The sequence below is a fragment of the Barbus barbus genome, assembly GCF_936440315.1.
Source record: "Barbus barbus genome assembly, chromosome: 8".
In the NCBI taxonomy this organism is placed as follows: domain Eukaryota; kingdom Metazoa; phylum Chordata; class Actinopteri; order Cypriniformes; family Cyprinidae; genus Barbus; species Barbus barbus.
In genome coordinates this window covers 3,819,920-3,840,128 of record NC_136736.1, presented here as the reverse complement: position 1 = coordinate 3,840,128, position 20,209 = coordinate 3,819,920, and the positions used below count along the sequence as shown (strand labels likewise).

The 20,209-nt window shown below is 36.7% G+C and overlaps 2 protein-coding genes across 3 annotated transcripts; both read left to right on the top strand.

The window, feature by feature from the left end:
- Positions 1-1,022: 1,022 nt before the first annotated feature.
- LOC306873390 (cysteine protease atg4da-like) lies at positions 1,023-9,467 on the top strand. Of its 2 annotated transcripts, XR_013784488.1 has the most exons (12): positions 1,023-1,317; positions 2,795-3,031; positions 3,208-3,291; positions 3,437-3,610; positions 4,656-5,013; positions 5,110-5,174; positions 5,308-5,447; positions 6,111-6,189; positions 6,271-6,347; positions 6,451-6,570; positions 6,810-7,511; positions 7,576-9,467. XR_013784488.1 is itself a non-coding variant. In XM_079422651.1 (11 exons), exons 2-11 carry the CDS (start codon positions 2,836-2,838, stop codon positions 6,987-6,989), a joined length of 1,473 nt encoding a protein of 490 aa, XP_079278777.1. In that variant the 5' UTR covers positions 1,023-1,317; positions 2,795-2,835; the 3' UTR covers positions 6,990-8,597. The 2 variants fall into 2 exon arrangements, 1 of the variants encoding a protein (XP_079278777.1); XM_079422651.1 differs by having other exon boundaries at positions 6,810-8,597.
- A 1,138-nt stretch (positions 9,468-10,605) lies between these two features.
- Positions 10,606-20,209, top strand: LOC306874026 (actin-related protein 2-A). The gene is made up of 9 exons (XM_079423690.1): positions 10,606-10,759; positions 12,066-12,176; positions 14,683-14,898; positions 14,981-15,053; positions 15,150-15,286; positions 16,233-16,382; positions 16,623-16,768; positions 17,151-17,283; positions 17,840-20,209. Exons 1-9 carry the CDS (start codon positions 10,712-10,714, stop codon positions 18,008-18,010), a joined length of 1,185 nt encoding a protein of 394 aa, XP_079279816.1. The 5' UTR covers positions 10,606-10,711; the 3' UTR covers positions 18,011-20,209.

The following is a 20,209-nucleotide window of genomic DNA, read 5'->3' as shown; positions in this document are numbered from 1 at the left end:
AGAAATGAAGAGTACAGTCTTGTATCACCTGTTATGTGGCATTTTGGACATGAATTTGTTAATTTATTCTATTTATTTGGCTCTGTGCATCACTTTTACTTACAGCAAATGTCAATCAATCCAGGTACAGTGTGTGTAGTCAATTAATAAAGAGATATTGTATAAAATTAAATGTGTCTTTTATTTGCTTAATATCCCACTAAACTCGAACTGGAAAGTTAATCAAGGCAAACTTTGAATGTTGAACCTCCTTGTCTGTTAGTTTGAGTTTCATGGGTTTTTACTTTTTGTCTGTGTGCTAAACTATTGCTAGATTCTTGGTCAAGTCAACATAGTTATAGACTTCTGGTCTCAGAGCTTTTGACCTCTCTCATCACATTTATGGATTATTAGTCAACAGTACTCAAACTGACCTTTTGTTAATACAAAAACTAGATAAATACTGTTATCATGATCTCAAATAATGATGCTTTTAATGCTCTGCGAGCAGAATTTACTACCATGACCTTTTACTGATTTATACTAGTAATTGTGAATGCTTGACAAATTTTTCTACGAACTGCAACATGGACATTTTTTCCCCTCATCTATGTCAAACCTTTACTTTACTTTACTTTTAGTCATTTAGCAGACATTTTTATCCAAAGCGACTTACAAATAAGAAAAAGTAACTAAAACTAAAATTTAACACTCTGTAAATACTCTATACACACCCATTTAAGAAAATACAGAAATTAAATAAAATTACCAAAGCATACAATAACATTTCAATAGTAAACATATAAAGGAAAAAAATAAAAGTCGATGGTCTTTACACTCTTTACTTTTTATTACTTTTTTTTTTAACCAAATAAATACCACACTAATTTCTTTTCAGACTATTGTTTCATTTATATTAATCTTGTATTACATATTTGATTAATTAAATAAATATATACTTGACTACAAGTTCTCGTACGTGTCGATCGTCCAATCATCAAACGGCAACGGTCGAGCCTGACCAATCACGTCGCTCGGTGGGCGGGTCGAAGGTGTGTATCCGCAATGACAACAGGAAGTGGCTGCGTACAGGTTTAATCTCTCGCTGTTTTATACACTATTCGTCTCAGGTGACAGTTCGAGAGCCGCGCAAGATTGTAAAGACGCAGAAACTCATGACTACAGCTTTAATCGATACTCGCTACGATGAAGGCGCCTGAGGAGGCCTGAGCTCGGTTTGACACACAGCGGTCGTCCTCGCCAGACATCCAGGGCAGCTCGACACTGGACATCCTGTTAATAGGAGAAGTAGGAAAATATGCCGGGTCTAACGTGAAGGTAACGCCTCTAGCTGACTTTTGAAGTGCACTAGTGTCTGGAAACATGATATCTGTTTTCATACTAACGTTACATACTAAAATATTTCACACAACCCACAGAATCAGGCTGCCTTATAACGATTCACAGTGAATTGGGTATTTTTAGGGCATTAAAAGCTGTATCATGACTAAAAGTAGGCGATTTCTCCGTTCAGACATGAATGACTTATTTACAATGACATTATTTCGCATTTAGCCACACACAAAAAAGTGTTTTCCTCTTAGGCTGTGTTCAAAATGACATACTAGTGTACTAGACTACTATGTACATTATATAGCCTACTTAATGGCATGTCACGTGACCTCAAGAAGTTAGAGCGAGCGGAGTCGTTATTATTTTGTAAATAAAAGATGTTTAATTTTAATTTTGTGTAAAATGTCTTAAATTTTGGCAGTCAGAATCGATTGTTGTTCATAGTAGGATGTGACAGGAGCACGCTGCATTGTGGGAAATACTTTTTGACAAATGAAATGAGTATTTTGTGCAAATAGGAAATTCTCACACTATTAATCTAGTATAAATGTAGTGTTGTAGTACATTGTGATGACCTGAGTGTTCACTTTTTCTGCTGAGCACTCAGTGGTCACATGGTCTAAAATGCACATGTATCCACTTTCCCCGAGCAGTCAAGTGTACAAGAATGAAGTGGAAATTTTGCATTATTCAGCATTTCCCTTCTTTAGACTGTAAGCTCAAACTTCCTTGAGATAATAAGGAAATGGAAAGTCAGAATATTCTCACTGTAATGTGTGCTTGAACTCTTGTGGCCGTCAGCCACCACACCTGTCCTCAGTCAGGGCTCATGTGACAGGCTGGTTTCTCACACACAGCTTGTTTGTTTCCGTAACGCACTGGTGGAATATTTTCTTGTGTATTGTAATGTCACATAATCACCGTGAGTAATTCAAGTTGTCTGACTTCTTTGATGCTTCTACAGAAAGTACCGTAACTCTATTATGGTATTAAGCTTGATTTGAATATTCATGATGGTAAATTTGTGTATATACAGTGGTGTGAAAAAGTGTTGGCCCCCTTCCTGATTTTTTTGCATGTTTGTCACACTTTAATGTTTCAGATCATCAAACAAATTGAAATATTAATCAAAGATAACACAAGTAAACACAACATGCAGTTTTTAAATATCCATTGTCGACTGATATCAATTAATTAAAAAAATCTCCAATAATAACTAATATGGTAGCAGCATTTTAAGCATCTCTAGTATCTAACCTGTTTTCTCAATAAAACTTCACCGTGATGCTGAACAGGCATCATTAATTATGTAAATGAGGGTGTTTTTGCAGCTTCGCTTTTTTTGGACTAAGGAAGGGTTTGAGTTCTGAGAATCACAGCTTGTTGTCATAGCACAGCTGTTTTACCAAGAAATGAAGGACATTCTCATACCATGTCTTCTCTTTCTCTCTCTCTGTTTCAGGCTGAAGTTCTTCTGTAATGCTGCTGTATTCAGCCTGAACCATGAACTCGGTGTCTCCCAGTGCCGTTCAGTACATAGTGGGCGGCGATGCTCATGAGGACAAGCCCTCAGCGCAGTCCAGACGCCAAAATGGCCACGGCTCAGTGCCTGACGGCCTCAGAGAAGGCTCTGGAGAGCCCGATGAAGTGGATCGCCTGAAAGCCAAGTTCATGTCCGCATGGAACAACGTCAAATATGGTTCGTTTTCATGCATGTGTTACGGTTTGCATGACTTACACAATAAATGACACAAAAAGTTAGTTCCTTTTTTCCCGGGCTATTTTTGAAGTCAGATGAAGAAGCACATTTTCAAAAATGACCGCAACAAATATCACTGACTGTGTCTTAGTAAGTTCCTCTATTAATTTTCCCAGGCTGGACCGTTAAATCTAAAACTACCTTCAACAAGACCTCCCCTCTGATCCTCCTGGGTCAGTCCTATCTGTTCAATAGTGAAGGTGAGTCATGTGATCTGCCTGAGAGCCGCCATTGGTTGAGTCAACTTAACCTATGAATGCCTCACTTTGTATCTCTGCATTTTAAACTAGAGAATAAATCATACACAAATGTTGAAGGTTGTATTCTTTTACACCTCATTCCCAGATGAGGTGGATCGTTTCCGGCAGGTGTTCGTGTCGTGCCTGTGGCTGACCTACAGGAGGGAGTTTCCTCAGCTGGAGGGATCCAGCCTGACCACAGACTGCGGCTGGGGCTGCATGCTGCGCAGCGGACAGATGCTGCTAGCGCAGGGGTTACTGCGGCACCTCATGCCTCCAGGTCTGATGTACTGTCCCATTTCTTTATTTGTACCTAAATCCTTACTGAAAAACCAATTACTTTTATTAAATACAAATAGTCACAATAAACAATGGTAGGTTTCTGTGGGTCTTAAAAAGTCTTAATTAACCTTTCCACAAATTAGGGCCTTAAAAATGTTCAGAGGAGAAAGTTTTTTTGTCTTGTTTTCCAGTACAAATATCTAGGCATCCTTAAATCAAGATACATTTACTGGAGTAGCAAAATAAAGATATGAAGTCCTGTTTTCTGATAAATTAAGACAATTAACTGATTTTACACTATAGATAACAAATATAGGTCAATGGATTTTGAATTAAGCTTTGACCTAAGTGGATTTTTCTGAGCCCATTGGCAGATATTTGTTCTGGTTTAATTATAAACTCACTTCATTTTTATCTATTTTTATTTTGGAAAACAATACTTTTTTCATTTTGCATCTCAAGTAAATTTGGGATTTTTGAAAAGTTGCTAACTTTTAAGTGTTGATACAACTCATTTTCTTTCTCCCTAGACATTTACATTTAGTGAACATATCGACATGTGTTTCCTTCACTTTATTCCTTAAAGTTTCTTTACTTGGTCTTAATAAAACTTGCAGAAACCCTTAGTTAAGTAATATAATCCATTGGCATATATATATAAATTCAAACGTTTCAAAGATTTTTTTAATGTTTTTGAAAGAAGTCTCTTATGCTCTCCTATACTGCATTTATTTGTTCAAAAATACAGTAAAAAAATATTGTTAAATATAATAATATTAAATAACTATTTTTAATGTGTTATATAATGTAATTTATTCCTGCGATATAACGCTGAATTTTCAGCATCATTACAGTCTTCTGTGGTCATTCAGAAATCATCCTCAAGAAACATTTCTGATTATTATCAGTGTTGAAAACAGTTAATGTTTTGATTCTATTGAAGTATTTATTTCTTTAAAAAATGTTCGCTGACCCCAAACTATTACACAGTAGTGTGCTTCACTTCTATAGACTCATGCTGTCTTCTGCTCTCTGTTTCTCAGACTGGAAGTGGGCGGATTGTCATCTGCTGACAGATGTTGATTTTGAGGTGCTAAAGCCTCACTCGCCCTCCCGTCCAGCTGGCATGTCTCTTCCGTCCTTCAGTTCTTCCTGGACCAGCCCCATTTCCCAGAGAGACCCGAGCTCTGGCAGCAGTGAGGGTCACAGGCGGACCCCGCCCCGATGTCCTGCAGCCAGCCATGAGCCTCAGCTGGAGGCTTTGCACCGAAAGGTGGTGTCCTGGTTTGGTGACCATCCCTCAGCTCCCTTTGGCGTCCACCAGCTGGTAGAGCTGGGAAAGGAGTCGGGGAAGAGAGCGGGGGACTGGTACGGTCCGTCCGTAGTGGCACATATGCTGAGGTTAAAGGAGAGCAAATGAAACTTATCATATTTAGATTGAAAAGCTTCTTTTTTTTTAACTGAACTTTTGTGATTTAATGTCTTTTCCTCTACCAGAAATGCAGTGGCTAGAACCGCTGAGTTTCACAACCTGGCTGTATACGTGGCACAGGACTGCACGGGTGAGGCTTCATGTTCAGTCTTGTGGGTGGTGCATCATGCCATCGTTTGAAAAAAAACTGTTAGTGAAACTGTTTCCTGTACATGTTTGTAAATGATGTTTAGCTCATGCATCTGCTTCTGTGTGTGCTGCAGTGTATAAAGGAGATGTCATAAGGTTGTGTGAGTCGCCGCTAACACAAGAGCTGTCTGACAGCTGGAAGTCAGTCATCATTCTAGTGCCAGTACGGCTGGGAGGAGAATCGCTAAACCCCTCCTACATTGAGTGTGTTAAGGTACAAATACAAATACAAATACACTAACACCTGTGTGGGGGAAAAACAGAATTGAAATATATAAATCACTTTGTAAACTGGCCAAAACAGATATTATATTATTTTATATATTTTTATTAATATTGCAATAATAACATTGTTATATATTGGACACCCATTTTGGTGTCTGCATAAAAATAAATTTACAAAATTGATTTTATATACATAAAAAGCATATTATATACAAGTAGAGGTCTACTTTAATGGTTCGAAAACTTTTGTGAACATAAAATGTCAAAATATGGGTGAAAAATGTTTCATCGTCACTCAGAATGACACATTTATGTAAAAATTAAACAACATTTATATAATATATTGTATTATATTATAAAAAAATATATTTCACAGCAATAAAGTAAATCATATGGCCCTATTTTACTATATGATTACAAGTAAAATAAATCTAAAAGTAATGTATTAGGCTTTACATTGTAATTGGCATGATCAAAATGTTAAATTGTGAATCACAATTATTTTTGTGAAAATTAGTCATCACAAAATTCATGATGAGACACACACACACACACACACACATATATATATATATATATATATATATATATATATAAGTACATATAATATTTTACATTTATATTTTATTTATACTAACCTCTCTTTTCCTAGAACATTCTCAGGTTAAAATGCTGTATAGGAATTATTGGAGGAAAACCCAAGCATTCCCTGTTTTTTATTGGCTTTCAAGGTACGTGTCTAATAAGAACTATGTTTTGATTGGTTACTGCGTTCCTGTCTGCTCTCTTATTGGCAGCTCTCTGTCTTCCAGACGAGCAGCTATTGTATCTAGACCCACACTACTGTCAGCCAGTGGTGGATGTCACCCAAGGCAACTTCTCTCTGGAGGTGAGATGGAAAGCAACATTACATTTGCATCAGAAGATCTTTTCATTTTGAAGTTTTGACCATGTGTGAGGAACTGAATCTGCATTGGTCTTTTCTCTCGTAGTCTTTTCACTGTAACTCGCCCAGGAAGATGAACTTTAGTCGTATGGATCCCAGCTGCACCATTGGGTTCTACGCACAGACTAAGAGCGACTTTGAGTCTTTGTGCTCAGCGGTCAGTGAAGTGAGTGTCTTGTTTCAATCAATAAGATATGTTTCTTGGAATAAAAAATTTGAAATGTTTCACTGAATATACAATTAGCAAATTAATGGTGCAATTTTAATTTATGATAAATAAATATCCTCTAATTAATTAAATTAGTTAAGCCATTTCAGAATGAATGCATAAATATGAAGAAGCTGAAATAAATACTATTATATATTTTTTTAAAATATGGATATAATTATTTTGTTCTTTTTCAGGCTTTGTCATCCTCTAAAGAGAAGTATCCCATCTTTACATTTGTAGAGGGCAGTGGACCGAACTATGGACTGGAGGGGCAGAGCGGGGGGTCCATGGATGCTCCTGCAAACATTTTCTCATGCAACAGAATGAGCAGGAACAATAAAAGAGGAAGCACAGATGAGTTTGTGCTCCTGTGAGGAGCGTATCGCATGTAACACAGACCCCACACCAGTGATTCTGCACCCAATTTCATAAAACTGCAGTTCCTCACATCTGTGCACTGCAGAATATAAAGCAAACCTGGCACTGAGATTCTCACGAAAACCTGTCCGAGTCATATTTCACCCCAAAACCAAAGGAAAACTAAGAAATTATGTTTTGCCTATAGAAAACGTTGCATATTTTTAGAATTATGTTGTGATTTTCTTGACAGTTAAGCACATTTTCCTCCAATTTATCATTAACATAATGCCAAAAAACCTTTGTTCTCCATACTGTAATGTGAAAAATCTATATTATTTGAAGTGTTTTTGCACTGCCTTTTATTGATCTAATTTTTAATTGAAAAATTGTTGATTTTATTACTGCATTATAGTATGAGCATGTTTTTGCATTACACTAATGAGAATTTTGAGAGGAAATATTCTTCAGGTAACACTTTATTTTAACATGTCATAATACAGAGTAATTACCTAATTAAGTACTTAGTAGTAGTCGTTGTACTTGCATGAAACAAAATGTACTTATCATGTGAATAAGTTATGGAACAGCCTGTAATTACAGTTTGTAATTATGTAGATGTAATAAGCAGCTACTGTTACACATAAGTAACAAACCGAGTCTGTTACACCGCTACTAGTACACTTAAGTACAATCTTGATACACTTTATTTTAAGTATCTTATGTCTGCGTACTTGCATTTGTAATTGCGTGGTTTAATGTCTGCAACACATGTAACAATCGTTTGGTTACACAAGTTGCTGAGTAACAGACTCGGCATGTTACATATGTGTAACAGTAGCTGCCTATTACATCTATATAATTGCAAACTGTAATTACAGGCTGTTCCATAACTTATTTACATGGTAAGTACATTTTATTGCATGTAAGATGACAACGGCTACTACTAAGTACTTAACTAGGTAATTACTCTGTATTATGGACACCTTAAAATAAAGTGTTACCATGCTGGATTATCAATATGAAAATGGAATAATTTCTTAATGCATAATATAATTTTGGGATTTCTTTGGTAAACTTCTCCATCAATGTGACATTTGTTCATGAATGGATGAGAAGCATTTTCTGTAATTGCATTTTCTTTTCAGCTGATTCATCCACATTAAAGGAATCGCTTGCCCAAAAATGAAAATTTGCCCCAGGCCATCCAAGATGTAGATTAGTTTGTTTCTTCATTTGAACAGATTTGGAGAAATTTAGCATCGCTTGTTCACCAGTGGATCCTCTGCAGTGAATGGGTGCCATCAGCATGAGAGTCCAAACAGCTGATAAAAACATCACAATAATCCACAGCACTCCCGCCCATCAATTAATGTATTGTGAAGCAAAAAGCTGTGTGTTTGTAAGAAACAAATCCATTAGTAAGGTATTTTAAGTTTAGGCTGTTGCTTCTGGCCAAAATTTGGGCCCATAATCCATAATTTTTTGCATACTCCAGTGAAAAATCTGCCTCGTCATGCAGCTTTTCGCTTCACAAGATGTTAATTGATGGACTGGAGTGGTGTGGATTATTGTGATGTTTTTATCAGCTGTTCGGACTCTCATTCTGACGGCACCCATTCACTGCAGAGGATCCATTGGTGAGCAAACTATATAAAGTTAAATTTCTCCAAATCTGAGAGTGAATCAGTTTTAAGTTTTTGGTTGAAGTATTTCTTTAAGGTGTATATAAGCGCATACACACTAACATTTTGTCTCATACACTGAACACATGATCCTGTTGTTGTGTCTTTAAGAAGGTACAGAGGTGCTCTAAAAAAACAGAGCTGGAGGGATTGTGGGTAATTATGACCATGAGTAAACCTTGTTGTTGTATGAAATGGTTGGTTTTCTAAGTTGTGTAAATTGTAACTCTCTCAGCTTGTGTGCTTGATCTGGGTGCGTTCTTGTTTTAAATCATTGTGCTTCATTTGTTACCAGTTTACAGCTTTCTCTTATTTAATTGTATATTTTTATGGGGAATCACAGCCGTAGTACCTCCTCGAGCTCCAGAAGTTGTGCGGCATTGAGTCTGATGCTGGAAGCTGTCTAAATATTTGATGTCCGATTTGCTGTTGCTTGTTCAGGTCAACAAAATTAGCTGTTACTGTTCAATCTTATTTAAGCTGTTAATTTTATTTTTTACAACTTGTATTTTTGATCATCGTTCTGAAGATGCACTGGATAAAGCTGAACTGCTGTCACTGTTTGAACAATCGTTTTTTTGAATAATTGTAGATTTTTCATTGTGTATCTTTTGTCTTTTACGTTTTGGACTCTTTCCTGGACATGGGACCATAAGAGATTATGTGGACTTTTGTTTATTGTGGACTTTTTTTTTTTTTTCGGAATAGGAAAATGGAAATGATCAATTAAATGTAAGAAACAAGTAAATTGGTTATAATGCCCCAATTGTCCTCCCTGAGTATATGACATTAAAATAACTAAGTATTTTTAAAACAACAGTTTTTGACCTGACGTATTTGAGTGCATCTTGGTACCATTGAACAGGAATGCTACTGTCCTGTTTGCTTTTGAGGGTTTTTTTGTTGTTGTTTTTTTACAAAGATATGATGAAATTATGTGAGATATATGTAACCCTGGACCACAAAACCAGTCATAAGTCGCTGGGGTATATTTGTAGCAATAGCCAACAATACATTGTATGGGTCAAAATGATAGATTTTTCTTTTATGCCAAAAAATTGTATTTGTATAGCGCTTTTAGCAATGCAAATTGTGACAAAGCAGCTTTACATCGGCTTGATATAAAGCCGGGTGGCATTATATCAGCTTTACAGTATTTAGATGGGGAAATAGTTTGTCGAAATAGTGTCATTCTCCTCTGGCCAGACAAAATCAGCAGTTTAAATCTAGGCTAAAGCAGAGTCAGATTGTGCAAAGGACTCATCTGGTTCCTGTGGCCTTGTCCCGATGGCCGTCTTGGAGACAGGGTCTTCACTGGGGATCAGTCTCTGGGGCTCATCTAGGTGTCTTGGCTGTAGAGGTCATCTCTAGGTGCTGATCCACCATCTGATCTGGATACAGTCTAGATCTGGGTGGCTACGGTGACCTCGGAATAAGAAAGAAACAGACTAATATTAGCGTAGATGCCATTCTTCTAACAATGTAACAAGTACATCAGGTGTTTTGGGAATATGAATTTTTGATTAGTGATATGCTTTGCTAAGAACTTAATTTGGACAACGATTTTCTCAATATTTTGATTTTTTGCTCCCTCAGATTCCAGATTTTCAAGTTGTTGTATCCTATCCTAACAAACCATACATCAATGCAAAGCTTTGAAAAAATTACCCTTATGACTGGTTTTGTGGTCCAGGGTCACATATATGTAATTTATTTATTTATTTTTTACCTGAACTGTCATTGCACTGAAAAATACTTTCAAGCTCTAAAAAAGTCTTTTGCAAGTAGTCTCTCACAATGCTAAAGATTTTTAAGAACAGTTTGTTCACTTTTGTATAAGATTCTCCGTCCTGAAATAATACCAGCTGAAAATCACTATCCATTGAAAGTAGGTGTTTTAGTAAATGGAGCTTATGTTTTGTGCATGTCTTTAGTTTTGAAGCGTCGTGGCGGGCTTTTATTTTGAAGAGGTGTGAAGGGCAGGGCGCTGACTTCCGCCTGGCCGAAGACAGCAGGAGCTGAGATCAGGGCGGATTCACCGAGTCTGGAGAAACATGGACAGTCAAGGCAGGAAAGTGGTGGTGTGTGACAACGGGACCGGGGTGAGTGTGACTGCGGAGCTCATACGGCTCGCTCCGGTCTGGCTGATGCTTTATTTCTCGGCTGTGTGGGATTTAATGACGGCTTGCAGGAGAAAGATGCAGCGGAACAGGAAGTGATCTTCTGATAGCCCTTTATTTTACCCTGATTATCTGTGATTTACACACGACCCGTGATGTGGAAAAAACTCTGGTCGGATGCACGGAAATCATAGATCGGGACTGATTATAAATGGGTTTAAATGGAAGCGTTATATGTGTATTTGTATCGACATTTAAACATTTTCATTGATATTTTAACGAGGTCGCAGAATGAGCATGCATTATTAATATAATTAGATGTTTACGCACATTTTTATCAATGAAGCATGTGTTTTTCTGTCAGTAAAAGCAAAGGTTCAGATGATCTCAAACTCACTTCCGAGTTTGTAGTGTCACATCTGGCCGAGAGAGGAAGTGACATACAACCATAGGAACACATTCCTTCATCTTCTCTCTCTGTCTGCTGATAAAAGCTAATGAAATGCTACAGCAAGGAACTTTAAAGGATGTTGTGGTACATATCCCACAATACCATGGTATTAGCATAATACATGTTCAGAAAAACTGTGAAAGATGTCTAGAACACTATGGGAACTGATCATTGTCATAATACGTGTTTATATTCCTCATTAAGTGTACACACTTATTTATATTATTCAAATTACCTTCAAAAATACACAAAAAATCATGTTTATTTTAAACTGAACATTAGAGTAGATGTATTGAGATATATCAGTGCATTTATTCTGCCGTGTGGCGTTTTATATGAAATATATAATAATAAAAATATATATATATATATAATGTTATGCATGACAACAGGTGAAACGCATGAAGTGCACACTTATCTTGGGCCCTTGCTTTTAAATTTCCAGAAGCATCTTGATCTTTTTCTTTCTTTCTTTTAGTTATATAGCTAGTGATCTAACTTTCTGTCTTTTCCGTTTTAGTAACTTAAGTACTTTTAATGTCATATTTATTTCTGTTAGTTGCAAGGCAACATTTCTTATTTCATTCTGGCTGGTCATGTTTTTAATAACTAGTGTTCAATCTTTCTGTCGTAATATTTTGAGCTTTTATATTTTCAGTTTTCATTTATTTTTAATTTTAGTTTGAGTTTCACTAAGATTATGCGTTTTGTCATTTTTTTATTTATATTTGTATTTCAGTTTTAGTCATTTTAGCACTTCAACATATTTATTTCTGTTAGTTGTCAAAGCAACATTTTTTTTTTTTGTTCCTAACTCTCTGTCTGTCTGTCATTCAGTTTGTGAAGTGTGGATATGCCGGCTCTAATTTCCCAGAGCACATTTTCCCGGCACTGGTGGGGAGACCGATCATCCGCTCCACAGCCAAAGTGGGAAACATCGAGATCAAGGTAAAGTTTCCTCACTAAACCATGACTTGGGCTCTGTCCCAATCATACACCTGTATACACCCTACAGCAGTCTCCTAAAGCTGCGTCTGTGTTGAAATGCAACCCTCACAAGAAACTAAACTTTTTATTTACACTTTTTTGCTATTAAATGAATTAAAAGTGTTCATAATCATAATTGTTTTGTCCATTGTTGTTTGTCGCAATGCATTTTTGTATTTTAGCCATGAAGGATTTGGATGAAATGACATTGTGAAACAGTTTGGAACCTACATTATAATGATGCTTTGACATGCTACCTATGTAGGTCGCTCAGTAGGGGTTGTAAATTGTCATTTTAAGGAATTCAAAGAAACACTATGAATGGTCATATTTGGTAACGGGACATAAACAGCAACTTGAGTAACTTCCTGCTTGACTTGAACTTCCTGCAGATTCGAGTCACTGCGGGTGGAGCTGCTATGAGAAGGTTTACAGGTTGCTCGGATTGAAATATACATTTTCGTGTTATTTCAGAAGAAAAACAGAAATATTGAGATATTTATTATTGTCAAAAGACTGAAACAAATATTAGGAGATTGTTTTAGCCATGTCACCTGAGTGTAGTGTTGATCCTGAACTGTTTTCTTTTTAACCATAAACACATTTTTTTAAATATTACATTAATTAGAAATAGATATATTTGTAGACAAAGGTCTTTCAGCTAATGAAACCAAGTTTTGGATGGAAAATGGATATTTACTAAATGTTGTGTAAACAGTACACTTTGTTTTCTGAAAGATGTTCTGTTCTTAGGCAAATAAGACATCATATCATGTAGTACAGCTGATATTTTTTAATATATTAACACGATAAATTGAGCACAGAATAAAATACTTTCTTAAACATGAACAAAAACCTTGATAGTTACTGACAGTGTTGACAGAACCAACCGATCAAGTACTAAGAAATATAAAAAAATATATATATACTGATTTTCTTTAGTTTTACATTGTTTTTTTGTTTTTTTATACATAGGACTTTTGTATGAAGGACAAGTTTGGTCCTTTACTTCAAGGATCAGTGCGCTAACATTGCTGATCATGCATCAGTTTTCACTCTCATTGCTCATCACCTGTTCTCTCTGTATTTCTTTCTCTCCTCTGTTACTGTATTGAGGTGCTGTAGGATTATAGGAGGATGGTAAGTGTGTGTGTGTGTGTGCATGTTTATGTGGTTTATGAGGACACAAATTTGTATAATGACATGGGTATGACAGAGGTATTACAATATGAAGGTGGTTTATGAGGACACTGCCTATGTCCCCGTAATTCAAAAGGCTTAAAAACATACTAAATGGTGTTTTTTTGAAAATCTAAAACTGCACAAAGTCTCCTGTGAGGGCTAAGTTTAGGTGTAGGGTTGGTGTAGGGCAATAGCACACACAGTTTGTTCAGTATAAAAACCATTACGCCTATGGAGAGTCCCCGTGTGTGTGTGTGTGTGTGTGTGTGTGTGTGTGTGTGTGTGTGTGTGTGTGTGTGTGGTTGTGAGTCTAACCTGTAGCGATTCTCTCTCCAAACCCTCTCAGGAGATGCAGAGCTGGTAGCAGTTTGACATGATTATTAATGTATGTATTAATGTTCAAACTAATCATAAATCTTGTTCTCTCACTAACCCTGATGAAATGATCTTGCTTGTATGTGTCAGTGTTTGACATTACCCAGAATGCATTGGTCTGTACAGAATGGCATGAGTGTGCTGTCCAAATAGAAATGTCAGATTAAAAGTGTGTTTTTAACACCTGAAAAGAGAATGTCTATAATAATATTTAATTATGATTAAAAATACTGTATATAGGAGCCAGTGATGTTTTAGTATTATTTTTTTAAAGAATGTATAGTATTATGAATATTTTGAATTAATTTTATAATTTAAGTTTTTATTTTAATTTTAGATTAAGTTTTAGTAACTTTGTGCTTTTGTCATTTCTGTTAGTTTTTTTTTCTATTAGGTTGCTTTTGTAATATTTTATTTTATTTCAGTTTAAGTAATTTTAGTACGGAAATTTCAGTTGCCAATGTAAGATTTGTGATTTTCATGTAAGTTTCTCAGGTTTTTCTTCTAATATCTATCTTTTTGTTTTATTTCAGCTTTATTTCAATTTACAATTTTAGTTTACATTTACAACACTGATGGGAACCCTGGTTGTGTTTTCAGTCAACAACTTTCTCTCTAGTTACAGATGGTGTGGCCTGTTTACTCCTTTTCAATGACTTTATTGAAGTGTTTTAATGTTTTTTTTTGCTGTCAGATTCATTAGTAAACTCATCAGTGTGCAAAGTGTATTTCATAAAAAACATTGACTTTTATTTTGAAAATCTAATTCAGTGAATATTTTTTCCCCAGTTGCTTCCAGCTTCATTCAACACATTTAATTTCTCTGTCAAGCTGGACAGCTTCCGTTCAGCTCGAAATGAAAGTTAGCATTGAGTGCTCTGACCTTTGACCTCTCCTGTGTGACCTGTAGGACCTGATGGTGGGCGACGAGGCGAGCGAGCTGCGCTCCATGCTGGAGGTGAACTACCCGATGGAGAACGGGATCGTGAGGAACTGGGACGATATGAAGCACCTGTGGGACTACACTTTCGGCCCCGAGAAGCTCAACATCGACTCACGAAACTGCAAGATCCTGCTCACAGAGCCGCCCATGAACCCCACCAAGAACCGAGAGAAGATCATCGAGGTTTGAGCGCCCGTTTGTTGAATAACATCAGTGAGGAATCTCAGTGAGGTTTGTGATTTTTGACCCTCTTGTCTCCCTGTAGGTGATGTTTGAGACCTATCAGTTCTCAGGCGTTTATATCGCCATCCAGGCCGTGCTCACTCTGTACGCTCAAGGTAATGAAACTTTTAATGATGGGAAAATAAATAAATATAAAATATCATATATATAAAATAAATATAATAAAATTGTAAGTTGATGTTTGTTTGCAGGTCTGCTGACGGGTGTGGTGGTGGACTCTGGCGACGGTGTCACTCATATCTGTCCAGTGTATGAAGGTTTTTCTCTTCCTCATCTCACGCGTCGTCTGGACATCGCCGGACGAGACATTACACGCTACCTCATCAAGGTACAGTCCTGTAGATACTCTGTCTCAGACTGATTACATGCACATATTTTCGTCAATCTGAATTGCTTCAGTCCAACTGTGGATTTCTAATGCAATATTAATGTGTACATTTACATTTAGTCATTTAGCAACAAGCAGTTAGAAAACGAATAGAGCGTGCAAGCGTTAAGGCCCTTGCACAAAGTCCGAAATTCTCATAAGTGTTTTTTCGTATTTGTCATCCTAAAAATTAGTTATGCACACTGAGTCTGATGCGTATTAATTAATCCGTTGCGAAAAAATTAGCAAAACAGTACTAAATAGAGTCTTTAAGCTGTGAGGATTATTTTGTTCTTCTCGCTTCTTAAAAAGAGAAAGAAGAAAGGAAATATTGGGTCCATCCAATCCTGAGATATAGAGAGGAAGGAGAGTTTCCCCTCCTTAAAGGAGCGGCGGGATTATCCCGGGCGATACAAAGTTTACTTCAGGATGTCAGTGGCTCAGTTTGATGCTTTGCTAGTGATACTAGAGCCACTAATTTCTGTGAACTCCGTGTGCAAGGATCTATATACAGTGCTTTGTGCTGCGAGACGAAGTGGATCAACTTTACAATCGCCGTTCGCTTGTACGGTGGCTCTGAATTGTCAAAACACCTCTCAAAATGCTTGCAACGGCACTAATTTTAAATAAAATTTTTAAATTGAACAATTTTGTGCTTTTATTATTTCTCTTAGTTTATTTCTATATAGTTTATTTAAAATTCAGTTTTAGTTTATTTCAGTTTGTTTTATAAGCTTATTTCAGTTAGCTGTCAATGCAACACTTCTAATTTTCATGTAGTTTAAGTTTTTCATCTAATATTTTAAATTTATTACAGCTTTATTTCAAAGAAAAGAATTGTTTTAGATTTGTAGTTTCCACGGACAAATGTTCAGACTGAATCGTAACGCTCACCGTCTCTCTCCAGCTGTTGTTGTTGAGAGGTTACGCCTTCAACCACTCAGCGGACTTCGAGACGGTGAGGATGATGAAGGAGAAGCTGTGTTACGTGGGCTATAACATCGAGCAGGAGCAGAAGCTCGCACTGGAGACCACCGTGCTGGTGGAGTCCTACACAGTGAGTTCAGCTCGATGGAGATTTATTAACCCATAAGCTCTGTTCCCATACCTAATGAGCATTTAAAGCTATCATAAACTTTTTAAGAGCTAGACTGGAACCCCCAATAAGCCTCCAGACAGCAGACTTGTTCTTGCCACCAGAGGGCAGCAGAGTGTTGTGTAAATTGAACTCTTTGAGAGCGTCAGCAGTGTTTACAATGGGAGCATTCATTCACACTCTTTCTCTCTGGGTTTGTAGCTGCCGGACGGTAGGGTGATTAAAGTGGGCGGCGAGCGGTTCGAGGCTCCGGAGGCTCTGTTCCAGCCTCACCTCATTAACGTGGAGGGAGTGGGTGTGGCTGAACTGCTCTTCAACACCATCCAGGCAGCCGACATCGATACCAGGTCAGTTTAAATATTCCTATTGCACATTCAATACTAATATAGCAGAGTATGTTGTAGTATGTAATGCATATTATTATGCATTTATAGTTCCGACTTTATTTGTTTATATATGTATATATATATATATGTGTATGTGTGTGTGTGTGTGTGTATATGTATATACACACACACACAGTGGTCAAATTGTTAAAAAAATATTTTTTATCTATTGTTTGTCTCTGACTGCGTTTTACAAAACATCATGTAATATTTTAAAAAAATAAAATAACTTGTTTAAATCTTTGAAATACTGGACATGTTGATAATATTTTATTACTATAATATTATCATTATATCATATATATTTTTATGTGATATTCACACACATGTTTGTCTCTGTCAGGGCTGAGTTTTACAAACACATTGTATTGTCGGGCGGTTCCACGATGTATCCTGGTCTGCCGTCGCGTCTGGAGCGGGAGCTCAAGCAGCTCTACCTGGAGAGAGTGCTGAAGGGAGACGTCGACAAGCTCTCGGTACCAATAACACTTCTTTAACCACAACTAACCTGAAATACAGACTTAGACCGTCTCTAGGATGTAGGTTTTGATCACTAGGTGGTGATATTCACCTCTAACTGAGTAGTTAGCAATGTTGCAATTTCTTCAGCAGTATTTGAGATTATCTATGGACTGTTAGGTCAAAAATTAACTTCCTTTATTAAGAGGAACTTCCTCTGAAATAGGATTTTTATTTTTTCTTTCTTGGGGCAGTTTTTTTCTAACCATGTAAAAGGTCACTGTGATGATTGCATATGCACTAAACTGATAACTAGACAGACCTACAATAATATGTAATCAAATGTTAGCTATATTGAAATGGATGAATTCCTACTGGAGCGCTTTTGCCTCCAAATTATACAAATCTAGAGCAGTTTGTTGGATTTCCAATTTACAGGGTTATTATAGTTGCTAAAAACTAAATGAAAAAGCTTTGATACTTAAAATAAACAATAACTGAAACTAAAATGTATTAAAAAAATTAAGTAAAATTGCTGTTTTACTGAATGCGTCTTCGCTTCTGCTTTTGTAGAAATTTAAGATCCGCATCGAGGATCCTCCACGCCGTAAACACATGGTGTTTTTGGGCGGTGCAGTGCTAGCCGACATCATGAAGGACAAAGACAACTTCTGGATGACCAGAGAGGAGTACCAGGAGAAAGGCACACGTGTTCTGGAGAAACTGGGCGTCACCGTTAGATAAATCACTCACACACACACACACACACACACCATCACACACAACATCGCACTCACACTCACAGGGTGGCATTTTGGCAGCGTAAACACACAGAGGTTTTCTTCAGTTAATGAGGATATACTTGAGAACAATGGTATTCAAATACTTGAACTTCTTTGCAATCCAAAAAAAAAAGTGCTTAATGTTTGTACGACATTCCAAATGTAAAGATTCATATCACCGCTGCACAGCACGAGACAAAAATTGAATGAAATCGAGTGATTCGTTCATGAATCGACTCGTTTATGCTGCCAAAATTAATCCTCAAACGATCCCTCATGTTTCACCTGTTTGCTTTGAGTCCTGTCCATCTTATGACTTCACATTGACCCTAAAAAAGAGAGTAAGAAAAACAGGAGGATGTTGTGTAAGTAGAGGGACAAAACAATAAAAATATGTATTTTTAAGAAAAAAAAAATCTTGTTTTTGTAATAAGGATAAAAATCGCTGCAGCCAATTTGCTAAAAAAAAAAAAATGAAGAATATAATTGTGGCCAATAGTATCAAACACAAAGACGTACTTCTAAAGGCAGATTGCTTTTGCTGAAACGTCTACTTTCTTTAACGTCCTGTCTTTCTCTGTCTTTAATCTCAGCGTCTGTGCTCTCCATTATTGGATGCCCTGAAAATAGAGAGAGAAAAAAATGCAGTAGCGACCGGGACCAACTTCCCCAAATAGCATTTAACAGATCATCTGAAGAGCTTGTTTTTGACTAATAATGTCACTGAGGATGCTTTGAATGCACTCGTGATCAGCAGAGTCTCATTTTAGTTGTGAAAATTGTTATTTGGAAGTCTAGTATAGACTCTGTGTTCATGTCATTCCGCTTGCAGTTCCAGGATCAGTTTAAGGGACCTTCGTAAAAAAAAATAGAATGAATATCAGGCTGCATTTGAAAGGGAAGTGATAACGTTCTGCTGCATGTTTAGTGTACAATCGACACTAAACATCGTTTCTGCATCTAGCTGAAATGTCACATTTCACTCCAAAATCAAAAGAAGGTAACAAGTTTTCTTTGTTGTAACATTATTTTCATGACATTTTAGCACTGTTTCTAAATTCTCATTACCGTCATGCTAAAAAAATCATTCGCATTATCATAATGCAGAAAAATCCCTCATTTTTATTTCCATAATGCAAAAAAGAAACCTTTTCATCACTGAAATGTGAAAAAAAAAAAGGTTTTGTCATTAACGTAATGCTTTTTAAAATTGTGTAGTAGACATTAGGTTTTGTTGTACTGTCTTTTATGCAGATTTAAATTGAACAATAATTGAAATAGAGTATTTGTACTGTAATACACTATAAACCACAGTAATGAGAATACAATTAGATTTACCGTCCTGTAGGATAATAAGAAGTAAAATGTCCCGGTGTGTTGTGGTAATGAGAATATTGAAGATGAAAGTGTTTAATTTGTTACGAAAGTAATGTCACGATGCAAAAAGCTTACTCAGAGAGGATGATCAAATGTAATTGTGTTTTTGTGAGATTCACACAGAGACTCGGCCGTGCATTTAGTCGTTGCTCATGCATGTCACACATGTGCATCATCCATCCATGCGGCTTCACTTAGCGCGTCGCTCGCTCATTCCATTGCAATAACCCTGCATCCTTTTCATCAGCTCATTTATTTAGTGTTCTAACGAGTCGCAGTCTCACGATTGTTCACTTTGCTACTTTTTTATTATGGTTTTGCGTTCATGTTTTTTCTTTGCTGTTGGTTTTTGGGTCATTTTCATGACCTAGTCGAGTTGCATCTAGCAGTCTGGGAACGAAGGGCCTCGCTGATGCCCGACGGGTGTTTCTAGGTCAGGCGCTTCATTCCCAGACCGTAGGCACCCGTGATGTAATGGTTTACTGCCTGTTTGTAATATGAATGACAATAATGATGGTATTGTTAATGATGCTAATAATGTTAGTGTTTGTACTCGTGACAGCCGTTTGGAAGCTGGATCAGTGATGTTTGTACACACTCGCACATGGAACAAACTATATATCGACTCCATTGATTTCACTCACGCATTCTTCCAGTGCCAAGTTTGGCTATTGTAGTCAATTTGTTTGTTTGTTTGTTTATTTTCTGCTTTTTGGTTTTTGTTTTGTCTGTAGCGTACTGCCAGACCGCTGATTTGAATAAAGAAAATTGATTTATAACTCAA